This window comes from Myotis daubentonii, chromosome 1 (assembly GCF_963259705.1).
Source record: "Myotis daubentonii chromosome 1, mMyoDau2.1, whole genome shotgun sequence".
Classification (NCBI taxonomy): domain Eukaryota; kingdom Metazoa; phylum Chordata; class Mammalia; order Chiroptera; family Vespertilionidae; genus Myotis; species Myotis daubentonii.
This window is the reverse complement of record NC_081840.1, coordinates 225,930,757-225,949,790: the sequence shown is the minus strand read 5'-3', so window position 1 is coordinate 225,949,790 and position 19,034 is coordinate 225,930,757. Positions and strand designations below refer to the sequence as shown.

Genomic DNA, 19,034 nt, shown 5'->3' with positions numbered 1-19,034 from the left:
GTTTACACAAATCATTTTGTTTGATTCTCAGAATGAGGTGAATCCTGTCATTAACTCTATTTAATCCATGAAGAAATGGAAGTCCAGAGTGGTTAAGTGACTTTCAAAAGCTCACACAGCTGATTAGAGGCAGAGTTAGGGCTTGAACTCTGGTCTTAGTCCTTTCACCTTAAGTGTGAACTCTTAATAATCTATTTAAATATGGCCAGTGCACAAAGTCTTCTCAATGGTTCTCATGAGGCTATCTAAATGACATCATATTCTCATTTTCAGTTATTTTGTTTTCACATGCTTACAGAAATAAGTACTTTTGAAGAGTCAAGTGATGCAGGTTTGAATATCAGTTTGGCACATATTGACACTGTGATCTTAAACAAGTTGTTTGCTGATCTGTGAAATGAGAGAGTAATCATTCTCATTGTGATGCTCAGAGAAGATAACATAAGTGATGGTTCAGTGTAAAGTCTGAATCATTTTACCCATCAGAAAAATTTGTTTCATTACTCTTGAAAGGTTTCTTTTTCTACCATTAACTGACCGATTTTTATTACTCTTGTCATTAATTTTTGAAAGTGAGAAATTGAAGAATTGGGAATTTGATAAATTCCCAAGTATTGAAACAGTCCATGGTTGGAGGGTGCAGCAGCCTAATCTGAACTTGGCTGTTCTCTCTACCTGAGATGCCCTCCTTCCCTAGCCTCTACCCTCATCAGGTTGGCTCCTACTGGTCCTTTAAGTTCCACTTGGATGTCTCTTCCCCAGAGTACACTCCCTGATCTGCCTGTGCAACTTCTGTCCCCACTGGGATATGCTGGTACCCACCTTGGTTGTCCTTTAATACTGTGTATATAGTTACCCCAGCATTCTAAGTTTCTGTTAATTTGTCTCTATCAGTTAGAATAAGACCAACTCAAATGGGCTTAAATAATGAGGAAATACCTAGAACCTTCCTTTTGGAAAGGAGAAAGATGATTGGCTTTCTGATTGATCTAATCTGGAGGCTTCTGCTCAGTGTTGCTGTGATTCTGTTGACCCTGATGTTCTCCTGGTGTCCGTCTCATTTTTAAGTTGGACACATGATGTTTCCAACTTGAAAATGCAATGGCCAGAGAGAGACAGCAAACCCTCCCTTTTTATCTCATTGACCTCTTTGAGGTCAAGTGTTTGTTTCTGAAACTGTCTTGCTAATTGGGAAGGCCATGTGCTGACTGGCTCAGGCCTGGGTTGCTGCACTAATCACTCACTTGCAAGGCTTCCCAAGCTTCTCTTAGTACCACCATGCCCAGTCCTCAAGCTAGGAGTGGGGTTAGCTTGTCTTGGGGACCATGGGTAGCAGGGGTTCGTTAAGAAGCAGGAAGGTACTATAGATGCTGAGTAAGCCATCAGCAGTGTCTTATGCAGTGCTTCAATCCACCATTAGATGGAGCTCTTTGAAGGCAGTGATGTGGCTTCTTTCATCTTTGTACTCCCCCCCCCCCAACCCCCCCCCTCCCCCGCAACACTGAGCTCAGTGCCTAACCTATAGTAGACATCCAGGAAAAATCTGTTGAATGATTGAATTACAATGACATTAATATATAATTTAGTTAGAAGGAAAACAACCACACTTTGGCCAGATGCAGAAAATCAGTGTCTACTTCACAGCATTTTATTCCCTACCCACATAGCTGAGCTTGCCCTTTGTTACTCCAGATGATTTATGTCCACTTAATTAAAGAAATGCCATTATTAATGGTTAAAATGAAGTAGGTACCTGGAGGACAAAGGTTCAAAGGGCAATGGGTGCCACTGAAAATGCAGACTGATGGACAACTAATGAAAAGCATATGGAGCGATGGTCTCCACCTTCTGCTGAGCGCTGTTGATGCCAACTGCTCAATTTAAACACTGAGGCAGAAATTCACTGGGCTCAGAGAATGCTGGGGTCCTGCCCCAGCGGGTCCAGGGGTTCCCCAAAGGTGTGGACGGAGTCGGCGAAGAAGGAATGGTCTCGATCTCCAGAGAGGTTCTGCTTCGGATCTCCAGCGAGGTTCTGTAGCCATGTTCCCTCGCTAGGTTCTCCAGCCAGGTTCTGTCCAGGCTCTCCAGTCAGGTTCAGTGTCCAGGTTCCAGTCAGGTTCTCCTGCCAATCTCTGTAGTCAGGTTCAGTCCAGGATCCCTTGCCATGTTCTCCCGCTAGGCTCTGTCTCTAGGCTCCGAGGCCAGTCCCTCTCCAGGATCCTCCGGCATGCTCTCTCCAGCGAAGTTCATCTGTCTCTAGAGAATGCTCTGTGTAGGTTCTGTGCCTAGGCTCTGTCTCTCTTGGTCCTGTCTTCCAAGCCCTGCCTTCTTAGTTCTGTGTTCTGAGTTCTGTGTGTTTCTGTCTTGTTACAACTGTATTTATACCAGTTGATTCAATCCTATCAATCTCTATTACAAAGGTTAGGGCGTTTCTTATCTCCATTCCAGGGAGAAAAGATTATGTAGTTTAAGCATGATTGTTCATAGTTAAAGGGATTAATTACCCGCCTGGCACTTAGTTGAGGGGTTTTATTCCCTCCCTAACTTCAGGGAAAAATCCCTACCTGGGGATTCAACCTTTCTAGGAGAGGTGACCTTGGTTAAAACACAGCGCCAAGAAGGTGAGCAAACATATAAAGAACAGTATGCCATATATGCCAGGTCCCTTGAAACAGCAAGGATGGACCGGCTCCCGGCAAGAGAACATCCAAATGTTCTGAAGCTGTTGAATGCATAATTCCTCGGAACTTTAATCACTGTACTCAAAGTCCCTTAGGGGCAAAACCATTTAGACTTAATTAAAATTACTTCTGGCAGTCTGCATCAAGCCCTGGGCCCACAGGATGGTGGTGGGAATCTGTGCTGATCCCTTGTGGGGAGTCACCTTCTTCTTCTGGCAAATTTTGGTTACAAGGGACAAGAACCCAACAAGCCTAAGATTCCGAAGCTGCTCTCAGAGTCAAGGGAAGGCCAAGAATCCAGGCATTGGGAAGGAACGACAAACCTGGGCACCTCATGAACGAAACTGAGGGCTCTGAACCTCATTGAGATCCACTCCCTCAAACTCTCCTTTTTCCTTCTCTCTGCTTTTGGGTGTCATCTTTCCCATTGTTTTCTACAGAAGGCTGGCATCCTGGCATCTGTAGCTCTTCTCAGTCTGACCTCCAGAGAGACAAAAACCCTCAGGAAATATTCTGTCTGGTCCGAACCTGGGTGATGTCAACACAATCTGGAACCATTAGTGGCTGTGGGTTAAGGTGCAATTATTGGGCCAGCTGGGATTAGAGATCTACCCTTAGGCCATTTGCTGTGTCCAGGGTGCTAAGTTCATGGATCTACCTTTAAATCATTTGCTGGAGAGGTCATATGAGGAAGTAATACAGACCCTGGAGCTACTTTTCAGCTACATGACCTTCAATAATTTATTTAACCCTTTGTTCCCAATCTGTTACTTATCGAAAAATGGAGATATAATAATAATAATATGGATAGTATGATATATCTATATAATGCATATTAAGACTAAACCTGGTGTGCATATGTATAATGTTCATTTGTTCCCACATGTCAAACATCCATACTATTATCATGCAAATTGCTTAGGACAGAGGCTGACACATGTAAGTAATATATAAATGTAATAGTTTATGAGCAATGAACTGAGGTGGGGCTGGGAGGAGTGGTTCTCAAAAGAAGTAGGAGATTGGGGTAGCTGCTTAACCTTGCTATTTCTCCTAAATGCATCTGCTGAAACTGTGGCCCAGATGGGTAGCCCTGTCCCTTGGGCTCATCTGCCTGCTAGTAAATTCCTCAGACACTGGCAGGATTTGAATCCAGGAAGACTCTGTTCTGGATCACCTGAACCACTCTACTAGGGCATTTTCAATCCTTCTGATTAAACTGTGGGGCTGCACCTGCATGGAAAGTCAAGGGTCCTCTCTATTCTTCACATGTCATTGCAGCTATTGGCTCAAAAAATGCAACCCTAGGTTTTAAAAAAAGCTCTTAATTCACCAAATGGTTCATCAATGTATAATGACGAAGGCCTTCTTGCTTCCTATCCCTGGCCTGAAAGGTCAATATTAAGGACACCATAAAAATACCTTGCTTTGTGTAGTTTGTTAGACTTAGGAATCATTGTACCAGGGGTCATTATGGTGTGGCTTCAGTCATATTCCTTACATGCACTTCAGACAGGATTGGAAGGACAGGTTGACTCTACAAGCACATATACCTGGTATGACATGATACCATTAGCTGGTATCAGCCCATTTCTATTTTTTCCAGAGTGAATGGCTGGGAGTGAAAAGTTGAGTCTCCCAGTTGCACTGACCTCATTGTAGGTGCTGAATAGTCACATCTGGTTTGAAGAATGCAGATGTACAACATTGCCATCATACCAGAAAGTTCTACTAGATGGATGGCAGTGCTCAGTATAATCTAGCCCTGACTATCACATAACCTCACCATGGGACACTTTCATATAGTTCAGGTCATTTTTTTTCCTCCAATGTATTCAGCTCTTTTCCACCATTGTTCACTCTTTTCACCTCTCTCCATTTTGCCTCTGTAACCCATCAGGTTTCAGGTTAAATGTCACTTCTTCAGAGAGGTCTTCAATGATCCCAGTCTCCAATCTACACTAGGTCAAACTACTAGTGTCTCTCATAGTAGCCTGTTATTTGCTATCAAAGTACTTACATTTATGTAGGTATTTAGGTATTTTCATGGGCAATGCTTGACTTCCCCATTAAACTGCAGACTCATTAGGGCAGCCAGGTTTTAGACATTTTAACCCCAGTGTCTAACACACAGTAGGTGTTCAATAAGTACTTGGTGAATGAATATATACGTTAATGAGCTCTCCCATGTGCCATCTTTACATGGTACATTCTTTTTAGTTTTCAGATGAGCCAAGACCTTCCTTAATTTTCTCTTCCATGTCCATCTTCTTCCTCCCATTATTCTGCAGAGGGCCACCTTCAGATTCCCTTGGAGTTTGCTCTTCCAAACCAGCCTGCTAGAGTTCATCTCTGTGGTGTGTCTATGCCATAACGACACTATTGGGATGTACAGTTTCCCTGGGAAGAAGGAAAGTAAATTGACAGAGGAAACTAAACTTTCTTGTCCACTGTCGATAACTTGTTTATTTTTCATAAAATAATTGGCAGGGTAAAATATTTTAATTTCCTATAGCTACATAATTAATACGTCCACATTAGAAATCAATTATCCTGGTTAATTACCATTAGTGCTATGGCTCATAAACTGAACACTAGTCTTGCTAACGAACTGAATGAGACATAATTTCTTGTTGTTCAAAGAGATGATCAACTCTAATCAACAGTAAATTCAATCAAAACTTACTGACATCAATTGAAATCATATTAGAGTTTGTAAAAATAGGATAATTAGGCTCATCTTGTAAGTTACAGGTATTGTAACAACTCTGCAATGGGGGCCTATTTGAATAAACGTGTACGTCTGCTGGCTCTATGCTAGCAGATGCAGAAACATATAATTTGCATAAATAAATCAGGAGTCTTTTTTTCTCTTCATAGCTCCTTGGTTTTGTGGGATTCAATTAATTCAACTTTTTTTTTTTAGTTTAACGAGCTCAGAATAACAGGCTAAGCAGGTGCTGGAGTGTGGGGCACTTCAGCAGGACAGCTCATGTAGGATAATGGAACTACAGGATACATTTCATTTAATAAAACACAGACCAGTCTTGGGTTGAAAGGTTGTGAGAGACCTTGGTAGATCTGGAGAGATGTTGAAAGACACAGGATCAAGTTAAATTCCCTGTAAGCTCCCATTGCAACTTCAGTTTCTTCCCCACTTTCTTACTCCTGGGGGGATAACATTGCTTTTCTGCATGAGAAACTCTAGGAGAAGAGGATTGTATTTCTGGGGGAGTTTAAAGAAGACTTGGTTCTAACTTTACCTTTGCTCTTACCTGCAAGCAACAATAGAGATTTTGCAGGCAGACCAGAATATCTTTTGAGACGGTAACAGAAATCCATGGAAGTCCCCAATACCACTATAGTACAGGAGTTGGAGGAGGAATCCTGGGCCCCAAGACTTCTTTGCTGTGCTTGCTCAAGCAGGAAACCCCATCAAGGAAGAGTATAATTATATAGAGTTGACTTTCACTGAAACAAGCAACCCTTCCTTAGAACACACCTTTAAAAAGAATTTTTTTTTTAAAGGAAGAATGGTTTAAATGGGTATTCATTGGAAGATAGATGAATGATCTCATGGGCACTCAGTTATCTCATTTTTTAAAAAGCCAGAGCATCATGGTCATGCTTGCCTTTTTTTTTTTTTCCCATCTACTTTGTGCCAGAACTGTGTAAGGCCATTTGCATTTGTTATCTTACTGAATTTTCAACCTATTCTGTGAATTAGGTGTTATTGTTCTCATTTTACAGTTAAAGAAACTGAGGCCTAGAGAGGTGATGACTTGCCTCAGGCCACAGGGCTAGAGGTGGGAGTGTAAGGTTTCAAACAAGGTTTCTCCTCCTTCAGAGCCAGATCAGGAGTGGAAGTAGGACAGGAGGCATGTTTTCTCCCTTTACGGACCTAAAGTAAACACTACCAATTCTAATCTGATTTACCAAAGCAAACTTTGTGAACCACCTTCCACTGACACAGTTCTCCAAATGAGCATGGTTTTGCTAAAATGAGGTAGTGAGAACCATGAGGGACCAGAGAAAGCAGTCAGACTCCTCAGCAGCATTTCCAGAAGAACCCTCTTGGAACACACAGATGTCCAGGGAAGTACTAAATTCACGAAGGCCAACCACTTGGACTCACGGAGGCCAATGAGCCACACTGTGGGATCTCTTGTCCCCGTACAGCTCCTCCAAGGAAAGTACCTTTCCATGTAGTCACCTGGTCCAAGTTTTCTCCTGGTAATTTCATCCTTTAAGAACCAGCTCAGTGGTGCCTTTGGCTCTCTCATCCCTTACCACTCTAGGAAGACTTTACCATCCCATTGCTAAGCTTCTATAACATACCTGTAATTTGTGGGCTGCCCTTGAAGCCAGGACATACCCAACTGATCAATTTTCAGTTGTTAGGAAGCCCTGGCCCAAGGGTTCAGAGCACACGTGGGAGGTCCTCCTCCTCCTATAAGTGAAGAGCGTTATCAGTAGAAAAGCATATCAATGAGCAACTTACTTTCTTCCTTCACCACCCTACTTTATGTTCTGCACTGTAAGATAGGACACTGTATTCCTAAAAGACCTGTTTTCTTTAAATTCAGAAAATAAAAAGACACATTTTATTTTGCTAATGATTTGAATCTTAGTTTAATGGATTTTGTGAAGAGCGTTGAGCATGGGTGGGGAACGCCCAGCCTGCAGGCTGTATAAGGACTACAAAATCATTTGATCTAGTCTCCCAAGGTAACTGCAGGTGGGACTCAACATTGAATATAGATGTAGGAGCTTTTTTCATAGCAACACAAATTTATATTAAGGGAATTGTGTGACGTGAGTGATGTTATAAATGGTTCCCCACCCCTGGCATAGAGGATTGATGCAGGTCTAACAGGAGAGGCACATCTTTGAGATTAGGAGATGAAGGGGGTACAAGTAGAAACCCAAGTGGGGAATGGGCAACCATCCTATTTTTCCCCTCTTGCTGCCTCCTGAGTTTCTGGGATTCTATGTTGTAGAGATGGAAACATGGCTAGAAAGAAAGATAAGTCTGAAGACAAGTCTGAAGGAGGGGAGGGAAATAAGAAAAAGAAAAGGGCGGTGGGGCTTTGGACTTTGAAAGTATTTGAACAGAGAGTTGGCATTGGAGATTTTAGATACAGATCTAGGTGGGTGGGGTATGGGAGTCATGGAGAAACTAAAAAAGAAGGAAACAACTTTAAGAGGCATAGAAATAGACTGGGAACCTGATCATCTCTAACATTCTTCAAGAGATGTGTGATTGGAATTCAACCTGACAGCTTATTGCAGCTGGCATGTTTATGTGTGACACTGAGATTAGAGTGGACATTTGGGGTCAGGAGGTCTCTATAGGTTATAAGAAGAAAATGATGGTCTGTGAATGTGAAGAAGAAATGATGCCCTGAGTCTGAAGATAAAGGCAGGACAAAAAGACATGAAAACTAGAGAAGCCAGAGATGGTATAGGCAGCATGCCCATTGGCTTTCTTTGTTGCTGTGGTGTTTTTATGGAGTCATTCTTTAAATTTAAAATCGTTTGTTTTTCCTTGATGTAAGCCCATTCTCCATCTCCCTCTGGCTCCCCTCCAAATAATCAATAGAGTGTCTTACTACCCACAAGCACGCACAGATAGTTTGCATGAGCTGTTTTTGTTGTCTTTGCTGTTGCAGTTGAGGAAGAGTTTGAATTTCGCCTCTGGATTAAGATGCTGCAGGCTGCTGTTTGAACAGAAGCAAGATCTCTGAGGCAGAGAGGCCACACAGATGGCATTGTTCCCCAAGTCCTTTGAAATGCTGACAGAAAGCTTTGGGATTTTTATAGATCATAAAATTAAGTTTCCAATTTTTTCAAGATTTTGTGATTTTGGGACATATCAGCAGATATGTTCTTTCCTTCCTCCCTTCCTCCCTCCCTTCCTCCCTCCCTTCCTTCCTTCCTTCCTTCCTTCCTTCCTTCCTTCCTTCCTTCCTTCCTTCCTTCCTTCCTTCCTTCCTTCTTTCCTCCTTTACTTTTCCTTCCTTTTTCTTTCTTCCCATTCCTTCCTCTATTCCTCCCTTCTTTCTTCTCTTCTTTATCTTTCTTCTCCTTCTTCTCTCCCTCTTCCTCCCCTTCTCCCTCTTCCTCCCCTTCTTCCTCTTCTTCCTCCTCCTCCTCCTTCATCCTCCTCCTCCTCCTCCTCCTCCTCCTCCTCCACCTCCTCCTCCTCCTCCACCTCCACCTCCTCCTCCTCCTTCTTCTTCTTCTTCTTCTTCTTCTTCTTCTTCTTCTTCTTCTTCTTCTTCTTCTTCTTCTTCTTCTTCTTCTTCTTCTCTCTCTCTCTCTCTCTCTCTCTCTCTCTCTCTCTCTCTCTCTCTCCCTCTTTCCCTTCATCCTTTCCTCCATCCCTCCCTCTCTCTGATGTTATCTCTCTCATCTTGTGCCTGTATACATATATCCAGGAAGTTTTGTCCACCAACAGGATGGAGGGCTTTGGGAAAGCAGTAAGGAGGGAGCACTTACTCTATTCATTGCTTGAAGGAGACAAATCATCTTGAATTTTCTATTATGTACACAACTATGGGTAGGGAGACACTATACAAGCTATAGCATCATATAAATTAGTATATAAATGAAATGTACCTATATATTTTACCTTAAATTTATAAAAATATTTATTCACTCTTAAGTAGACCATAGCCGGGAATGGAGTTAAATATTATAGATAACTCAGCTCAGGATTGGTTGTATAAATTTTCCAGCAAACCTATCTATCCTATCACATGCCATGAGTTATTAGTGTCTTTTATTGCTAATATAACCTGCCTTTATCAACAACTTCTTCACATCCAACTCTGCTAACCCCTGGGTGCCTGTAGCATGTTGCTAGTCCTGGGAGTGCCCTGCTATCTCCATGGCCGTGTTCGTATCTAATCTGCCGTACATATTTCAGGTTTTTCTAGCTGTGCTTGAGTGATCTGGGTGTCTAACAGAAGCTTTCTGATAAAATACTGCCTTCTCTGCTACAGTAGACTTACAGTTTCCCTTCAAAATAACCCAGTTGAAATTTAATAGAAGGTTTTAAAGCCACATCTGATTTAAATCGCCTAAGTTCTAGCTTTTAAGAATACTCTTGGCACACCAACCTCGGGGTTTTCTGAGCGACTGAGAGAAAACTCCAGGTTTACTTTACTTACGACACATATCAAGTTGAAACAAAAAACCCACACACAAACAGACTGGGTAGCCTGTTAATAAACTCACTGACAGGTGATAAGCAACTGAAGAATGTCTAAGATTGGGAGTAAATCTTTAGTTTACAAGTAAAGTGTTAGGGTGTCTTTCTTAGCAGGAAAAGGGGAGGAAAACACAAATCCTTTAAGATATTAGCTTATTATAGTCAGGGATTTTTAAAAAATCAAACAAATCATGGGATAAACTATTAATTTTCCAAACTCTGATGTAGTAGAACAACAAATGAGGCATTTTTCTTTGCAAATCTAAGCGTCCTTGAGGAGGAAAAGGAAGAAAGGGTTGCTAGGCAATCTTTCAGTTTCACAAGTGACATCCCACACACAAAGCCTTGACCCACTCCTTCCCTGTCTCATCACAATGCTGTACAGAGGCATTGGTATTCCCAATGTACAGATGTGAAAACCGAGGCCCTGGAGGCATAGTTGAAACATATTGTCACACACCTATAGCTCTCTGACTTCCAAGCCCATCATCTTGCTGAGATGCCCAGCTCCCCTGGCTCTTAGGGTTCAGTTATTTTAGGCTCCCCTGGACACTCCTTCCAAACTCAGTAGTAGATCTTTAAACAGTGCATTTACATTCCTAAAAGGCATCTCATGAACTAGCCCTTTATCCTTGATTAAAAAATAAAGAAATAAAATAAAGCTAGCTCACTGCTCAGGCTTCTTAACAGAACAGCATTTGATTTCTACATGTTGTTGATTTCATAGCATTCCCATAAGGCATCCAGGCTGCTCTCATGATTCTTCCTGCTGTTCCCCTTCAGGATTCCACTTTGATTCCTTCTCTGGAGAGAAGTCTTGCTTTCAAGATACAAAGAACACCTCCCTCTTCCCATGTGGCCTTGATTTAACACAAGAAGAACAATTTTCGAGGCTCATGCTAGGGAGACGCCCTCATGCTCTGCTCGTGGGTCAGTTCACTGATAAAACTATTTTGCAAAGGAGTTTTAAAAGACCTTTGAAATGTACCATTAATTGTATCTCCAGAAATCTATCTTAAGCATAATAATCTCAAAGGTAGAAACGACTTCATGCACAAACAAATTCACTACTGTGTTGTTTTTAGCGGTGGTGAAAAAAAAATGGGCAACAACTTAATTGTCCAACAACTAGATAATGGTTGTGTAAACATCACGTGTCGACTAATAAATACTATGAAACAATGAAAAGTGATGTTTATGGAAGTTTCAACTTAATGTGACAAATTGAATTTACATCATTTCCCCCCCACATCTCATTCAAGTCACAGTAAAGGGATAAAAACAAAAGCATACCAACCAGAGAGTCCAAGAGAATGAGATAGGAGACTAAACCAGATGGGAGATATCAATACATTTTTAAAAGATGAGAAGCAGATTTTCAGTTAGTAACTGGATTGTGGTTGAGAAAGCTGAACCTTAAGTGCTACAGGGTAAAGATAAGGAAATAGATCCATGTTACAGAATCCTGGGAAGGCTCAGGGTTGCAAGGCATCAGGTAGCACTGAAGGCAGGGAATGCCTGGTGCTGAGAGCAAGGAAGGAGGAGAAGCCTAGAGCTTTTCCCCAAGGAGGCACCTCTCCTGCTCACCTGGTAGAAAACTGGAGGTTTACTCTCAGCAGAGGTTAACCCAGATAGACTCTGAACTCTGGGACCTGAGACAGAAGATAGGAAAAGAGAGAAGCATACAATAAAATGTATAAGAGGGCTGGAACTGTGCGAGAGTCTGCATAGTGAATGGCGAAGTTCTCAGCCTCCTTTTCCAAATGCTGAGAATGTGAGCAGGCAAGCTGATAGTCCTCGATGGGAGATTGGAGAGTTCTCTGGGTAGAAACTAGCAAGTATAAGAAAAAAAATCTGGGCAATAGTGAGTTGTAATCCTTTTGCTGGTGGAATGACTTGCTTTTGATTTAGACAAAAACACAACATCTGTGAAGCACAATGAAGTGAAGTGCAATAAAATAAAGTGTGCCTGTATATGCTTAAAAAAAAAAAAAGAGAGAAAATCTGAAAAAACTGATAGTTATGGGTGGAGGTCTCACGTAAAGACCAGGTTCAAGGCCTGTTCTTCTGTGGAGTCTGTTATATGATAAACCTTTTTTTTTTTCTTGTTGAATCCTGGAAATTGGGTTCTGTATTATTTCCTAGGGCTATTTCAACAAATCACCACAAAACTTGACCTAAAACAACAGATACATTCTCTCACAGTTCTGGAGGCCGGGAGTAGGACTCTAAGGTGTCAACAGGGCTCCTGCGAGTGTCTGAAGGCTATAGGGAAGAATGCTTTCTTGTCTCTTCTGAATTCTGGTGATTGCCATCGATCCTTGGCATCCCTTGTGGCAGCATAACTGATGTGTGCCTGTCTTCACCTGGCCATCTTCCCTGGGTATCAGGTCTCTGTGTCTCTGTATCTCCCATGAGGACACCTGTAATGGATAATGGCTCACCTTACTCTGTAGGACCTCATCTTAACTCGATCATATTTGCAAATAAAATCACAATCACAAGTGTTGGGGATTAGGACTTGAACATAGCTTTTTGGGGGGATACAATGAAACATACCATAGAGTTTAAAAATAAATAAATAAATAAATAAATAAATAAATAAATAAATAAAGATATAGATATATAGATATATATATTTAAATATATTTTTATTGATTTCAGAGAGGAAAGGAGAGGGAGAGAGAGATAGAAACATCAATGATGAGAGAGAATCATTGATTAGCTGCCTCCTGCACGTCCCCCACTGGGGATTGAGCCCGTAACCCAGGCGTGTGCCCTTGACTGGAATTGAACCCGGGACCCTTTAGTCCGCAGGCCAACAGTTTATCCATTGAACCAAACCAGCTAGGGCTAAACAATATTTTTTAATAAGTAAAAGGTAAACCACATTTCCTTAAAACAAGTTAAACCCTCTTATAATTCAGTGGCAGCTGTGGATATGCAAGAGGGCTCAAAGTACATGTCTAGTATCCCGATCCCCTCTCAAGAGAGGAAGTCTCCTTCATGCCACCCACCGAGTCTTCTTCTTGATATGTACACACATAAAACACAAAAACTCACCTTCGAGTTTGGGAGGAATATTTAAGAGGAGCAATATAAGTAGATTTTTGCCTCTGCTTATGCTTTAGTAGCAAAAATAAAACAAGATACAGATTAAGGTGAGAGCTCTTTAATTTTCAGAGGTGATTTGAGTTGAGAAGCCCAGGCCGGCTTCTGGTCTTTGCACAGCGCATTTGAACAAAAAGGCTCCATCATGCCAATCAAGGCGACATCCTCTTTCAATGAACTCTTCATTATATATTTTTGCTCCAAGACAAAGAACATTCATGCAATTAAAATAGGCTGATTAAAAAAATCTGTGTCAGGCATAGACTTGCATTTATACTTTTGGGCACAAATGATGGGAGGGACATTAAAAAACTGCAAAACTGAGCAGAAATCATCTTTTTTCAGCACATATTTTGAAGAGGAATGCGGCATTGGCTTTTCCAGGACTCAGCAGCCTGGCTTCCCTCCTCATTAGTTGACCGCACAGCCGGGGCTGCTCCCTCAGGCCCTAATCAACTTACTCAGATCGGCTGCAGAATCGATCTGACAGCCCGTGAAAGGGAGTTTGGAGGTGGGGAGGGAAACACAAGGGAGGGCTGAGACTTTGGGAACATGGACTTCTGTATTTTCAAGGATATCACCATGTTTGCCTAACATCAAGGACTGTGACATTAGCAGACCCTTCTGATATTTGGGTCCCAAAATAGTTGTGACAAGGACCCTACAGTGTGTATGTCTTTTGAGTCCTGGGCTTAGAAACACTTCTTCAAAATGATGAAGAAGAAAGTTCTCTCTGATTTAAGCCTGAATTCCTTTGACATGAAAACGAAGGCAATTAACAGTTGTTGATCATTTACTAAATGTTTAGTTTTTCCTTTTAATCACCATAGTAGCCCCTGAGGTTGGCATTATTATCTCTTTGTGCAGATGAGGACATAGAGGCTTAAGAGCAAGAAGGATATTAGAAATGTTTAACAGCCAGAAGAGCAAGGGCATAGACCATTTAGAAGCATGCTGGCCACAGTCCTGGAGTTCCCCCGGAAAGGGGATGGCTGGGGCCCTGAGAGATGCCCCAAGGAAGCTTGGGGGAGCAACTACTTATAATAAGTATAAAAGTATTTCAATGACTACCATGGCATTGCCAGGTAAGCTGGGTCTGTGAGGAGGAAAATTAGCTTTCCCTAAGATGATCAGCTCACAGTAGATGACCTGGGATTTGAACTCAGCTGTCTTCTCTCCAAAGACAACACCCTTCTCAACATGCCATACTCTGGTCTGCTCACTCCATCATGCCTTGGAGGAGGAGCATTGCCAAACTGACTTTAGGGGTAAGTGATATCAGAATCTTTCCTGTGAATATCCTTGTCAAAGTGATGGAGAAATTTTCTAACAACCTGAGAAGGTGGAACATGAATCATGGGGTCAGAGACAGTATTTCAAAAGGGGAAAAGGCACTCAAAAGCAGCATTGAATGACTGAGAACAACTGTTGCCAATGTCTATCATTTTCCCCTAGAGCTAATGATCCCTTTCCGGTGGGAACCATATTCAGACCCATGACCTAGATGTTCATCTGGGGAGAGGACGGTTCTGATGCAATACATTGAGAAAATGCATTCATGACTTAAATGGTATACGATGCATATTTTGAAAACTTCAGTTAAGATTCTGGTTCTCCCACACACAAAATATTGAGTTTGGAACTTTGCCGATTGGTAGTATCCATAGAGTTTTCTTTATGAGTTGATTCAGGCTGCCTTAAAGCCTATGCTCATACCCATTCTGGTATGTCCGTAAAAACACGGTCAATTATTTCAATGGAAACCCTCAAACTACAAATGAAAACATGTTGATAGAAATGAAAGAAGAACGCCCTCTTTATCCACTTAAAATAGGAGAGACATGTAAAATCCTTTTATTATTTTTTTTTCAAGTGAGGGGAAAACCAGTATTCCTTTTCAAATACAAACAGAAATTTACTCACTGTCTCTGAAAAAACAAGCCCAGAATGGACACATTTGCCTCTGCAGGGACCAGCTTAGCTCTTTTCTCTCCATTTAAAAACCTTTGAACCTCTGCTTCCTGCTGTGCTCTTGCATTTTTTAATTGCATCTCTCTTGCTACGCTGTGTTTTCCTCATTGAGCTTGTACCACCTCTCCCTTTCTTCTCACAGATTCAAACCTTTTCTATGATAATCACAAAATTGTAGCCTCAGAAGGCAATTCCCAAAGTGTGGTCTGCATCACCTCCCAGTGAGCCAGATGATCATAGGTGATAGAGAGACAATGACCTTTTGTTATTTCAATAATCATGCATTTATTTTAATGAGTATTAAAATATAGACTTGGAACATTATGCTGTGATTACATAGGTATTATTGCCTAGGACCAGGCTAAGCTTCAAAAGTGAATCTATTCATGGTCAATTAAAATATGTTAAAAAATAATGGTCCTTGCAGTGTGTGAATACAGCAAAGAGCACCAGCTATTTGGGAGACAACTCTACCAAGGTCTGAAGCAGCATTCTCTGACATCGACTTTCCTCAGCAGGTGGACAGCCAGCTTCTGCCCATGAGGAAAGGGGGTGACTGTAGGAGTGAAGAGGCTGCCTGTTAGAAGAGTAAGCATCTCTCCTTCCCTTTGATCAGTCTGATATGCTGGTCTTCAAATGAACTCAAGAGCCTGCTCCCTCTACTTGCCCACATAAAACATACATTTGAGACATGGATCTTAAGAGCTACTTCTACCTTGGAGAAGGAGAAGAACGTGCAAGGCCTGCTGGGGCCTGGGTCTGGCCTCTGTGGTTGGGTGTGTCCAGGTGCTATCCATAGGCAGGTGAGTGCTCCCTGTGTGTTGAAAAAGAGGTAGCAAAAGGTGGAGGAAAAAGAGAAGCATTCAACTAGCCATAAATCAGCTGCCTGCTGCAGTGCTGACTATTCTGTGTATGAATGGAAATTGGGTGTGTCTTTATCTCAATGTGCCTTTGAGGAAAGAAGACGTTTATTTGCTAAGGAGTGAATTTACACTGCATAGTTGGTGTCCACAACAATGTAGGACTTAAGACTAAATCATTTAGACCTTGGAAAATGTACAACAGACTGCTGTGCTTGTTTGGGCCTGACATGGAGTCTCTTCTTAGCGCTGGATACATAACAAGAGAGGAATAGGGAATAGGTTTGTTCAGGTGCACACATTCTGGGCCCAGCATATAGCTGATGCTAGAACCTTTCCTCTCCCAAGACCTCGCCTTTGAGAAAATGAGTTGGATAAATGTACTTTTTTTTTTTTTTAACAAAGTTTTTAAAATTTATTTTAAATCACCCACAGACACCCATGACACTTCCAAATGTACAGAACAAAAAGCACTCGAGAACTTGGCGGGAAACGGCTGGCAGCCCAGCGGGGTCCTCCCGGCGCCTGGCTGAGGGCTGGCTCAGTTCACCTCCAGGACCTCGGTCTCTGGGAGGCCCAGGCTGGTCTTGTGCTTGTCGAAGAGCTTCACCAGGGCCTCCATGTACATGGCGTGGTACAGGTCGACGTCCTGCTGGGTCGGGTGCTCCAGCTTGGGAAGGGTGATGGGCTCACCCACGACAGTGGTGATGGGCTTGGAGTAAGGCAGCAGCCCCCAGGTGTCAGAGGAGAAGAGGCCTCGGCCATGGAAGATGCACGGGGCGAAGCCAATGTGCTTCTGGAACTTGCTCTGGACCCAACGGCCCCAGGAGCCCTCCTTAAAGATCACTTGCCTGTAGACCTCATTCTCTCCGAAGGAGTAGGTGGGAACAAGGTCGGCTCCATGTCGCAGGGCCAGTTTCACAAAGCCCTTGCGGTTGCGCAGGGTGACCACATTCTTGCCCGGCACGGAGCTCAGGGACTCGGCTGCGCCCCCCAGTGCGATGATGATGGCATTGCCACTACCCTTCTTTGAAAGCAAGTAGTCTATGGTGTCCCGGCTCACCGGGCAGATGCCCCCGGACATCAGGTACTCCCTCAGCCCTGGCATCCGAAAGTTGCCGGCCAGCGTGGCCAGGAAGGGCCTTATGCCGGGGAACTTCTTGCTCACTTCCGTGGCCTCTGTGCTGAAGTTGCAGAGGGCACCCAAAGCCATGATGCCATGGGGGTGGTACCCAATGATGTAGTTCCTGGTGGTCAGCAGGTTGTGAGTCTTCACCAGCCGGATGGGAAAGTAGTCCCGAAAGTAGCGCCACACAGCCCAATTTCGGACCCACTGTGACCTCCTGGCACCTTTCTTGGGCGTGTTCCAGTCAAACACCAGCCAGGTGAAGTAGAGCACGGCGATGAGCCAGCAGTCGGTGCATAACGTGTACATGAGGATGATGCTGCAGGCTACTCCCAGCACGAGGAAGGTCAGGACATATTGTAGCACCGCGATGACCTGTAGCTGCTTTTCCACTTTGGACCTAGGGGAATCCTGTTCAGGTGCCATATGTTGGGGTCCAACCCCAGCAGGTGCAGGGGTTCCCAAAGCTGTGGACGGAGTCGGCGAAGAAGAAATGACACAGAGACAGTGTTCAGTTGATCAGCAGCCTAGCCAGGCTCTCCAGTCAGGTTCTCCAGCCAGGTTCTGTGTTTGATTGCCTTGTTACATCTGTATTTATACCAGCTGATTTTAATCCCATCAATTTCTATTCCAAAGGTTAGGGCGTTTCTTATCTCCATTCCAGGGAGTAAAGATTATGTAGCTTAAGCATGATTGTTCGTAGTTAAAGTGATTAATTACCTGCCTGGTACTTAGTTAAGGGGTTTTATTCCCTCCCTAACTCCAGGGAAAAATCCCTACCTGGGGAAAAAACCTTTCTCGGAGAGGTGACCTTGGTTAAAACACATAGCGCCAAGAAGGGTTGCAAACATATTAAGAACAGTTTGCCATATACGCCAGGTCCCTTGAAAGATTTGCTGTGCAGATGTTTCTTCCCTGCAGCGACTGTGTCAAGCAGCATGAATGGACCGGCTTATGGCAAGTGGTAGCATTGTATTTAGGAGATCCCAGCTCTGAATGATAATCTTGAGGATTTGGGAATATCAAAGCAGGACAGAAAAAGAACAGCACTGAGAAATTGGCTTAACATTCTGCCACTCCCAGCACTTAGCATGTAGGTGTCACAAAGGCACTTCCTGGTGCCAGTCAAGGAGGGTAGTGTGGGGAGAAATACTCTGATGAAAAGTTATCTGCAAGGTAACATGAAATTGTGCAATATTTCTTTGTTTTTATTGTTTTGCCCAGGTTAAAATGTAGATGGTGTCCTGTATTACATGATACACTTTACACTGATTATCTTGATCCTGTTAGGTCTCACGCATGATTGTTCAGTAGCTCTAGGATGATACATGCTGTAAATTGTAGGAACTGCATCCTTAAAAATTCAACATTCGGATTTCTGCAGGCAAATGCCCTGTGATGCGTTAGTAACTGCACCCACAGACATCTCACGGAGACCAGTTTCACTGTGCCACGGACTACCACGTGCCTGTTTAGTTGATGTGTAGCTAGACATTGAAAGCGATGTTTTTTTGTTTGTTTGTTTGTTTGTTTTTTTTTTATTTATTGCTTAAAGTATTACAAAGGGTATTACATATGTGTCCATTTTATCCCCCCGCCCTAGACAGTCCCCTAGCCTCCCCTATCCCCCAGTGTCTTATGTCCATTGTTTATGCTTATATGCATGCATACAAGTCCTTTAGTTGATCTCTTACCCCCCTACCTCATGTCCCCCAACCCTCCCCGGCCTTCCCGCTGCAGTTTGACAATCTGTTTGAGGCAGCTCTGCCTCTGTATCTATTATTGTTCAAAAGTTTATAATGGTCTCTATTATCCATGAATGAGTGAGATCATGTGGTATTTTTCCTTCATTGACTGGCTTATTTCACTTAGCATAATGCTCTCCAGTTCCATCCATGACGTTGCAAATGGTAAGAGTTCCTTCCTTTTTACAGCAGCATAGTATTCCATCGTGTAGATGTACCACAGTTTTCTAATCCATTCATCTACTGATGGGCACTTAGGCTGTTTCCAGATCTTAGCTATGGTGAATTGTGCTGCTATGAACATAGGGGTGCATATATCCTTTC

The 19,034-nt window shown here is 42.8% G+C and overlaps 1 protein-coding gene across 1 annotated transcript; it reads right to left on the bottom strand.

Moving 5' to 3' along the window:
* Positions 1-16,231: 16,231 nt before the first annotated feature.
* Positions 16,232-17,474, bottom strand: LOC132227587 (diacylglycerol O-acyltransferase 2-like). Its single transcript, XM_059682874.1, has one exon. The coding sequence runs from the start codon at positions 17,389-17,391 to the stop codon at positions 16,381-16,383; it is 1,011 nt and encodes a 336-aa protein (XP_059538857.1). The 5' UTR covers positions 17,392-17,474; the 3' UTR covers positions 16,232-16,380.
* Positions 17,475-19,034: the final 1,560 nt, after the last annotated feature.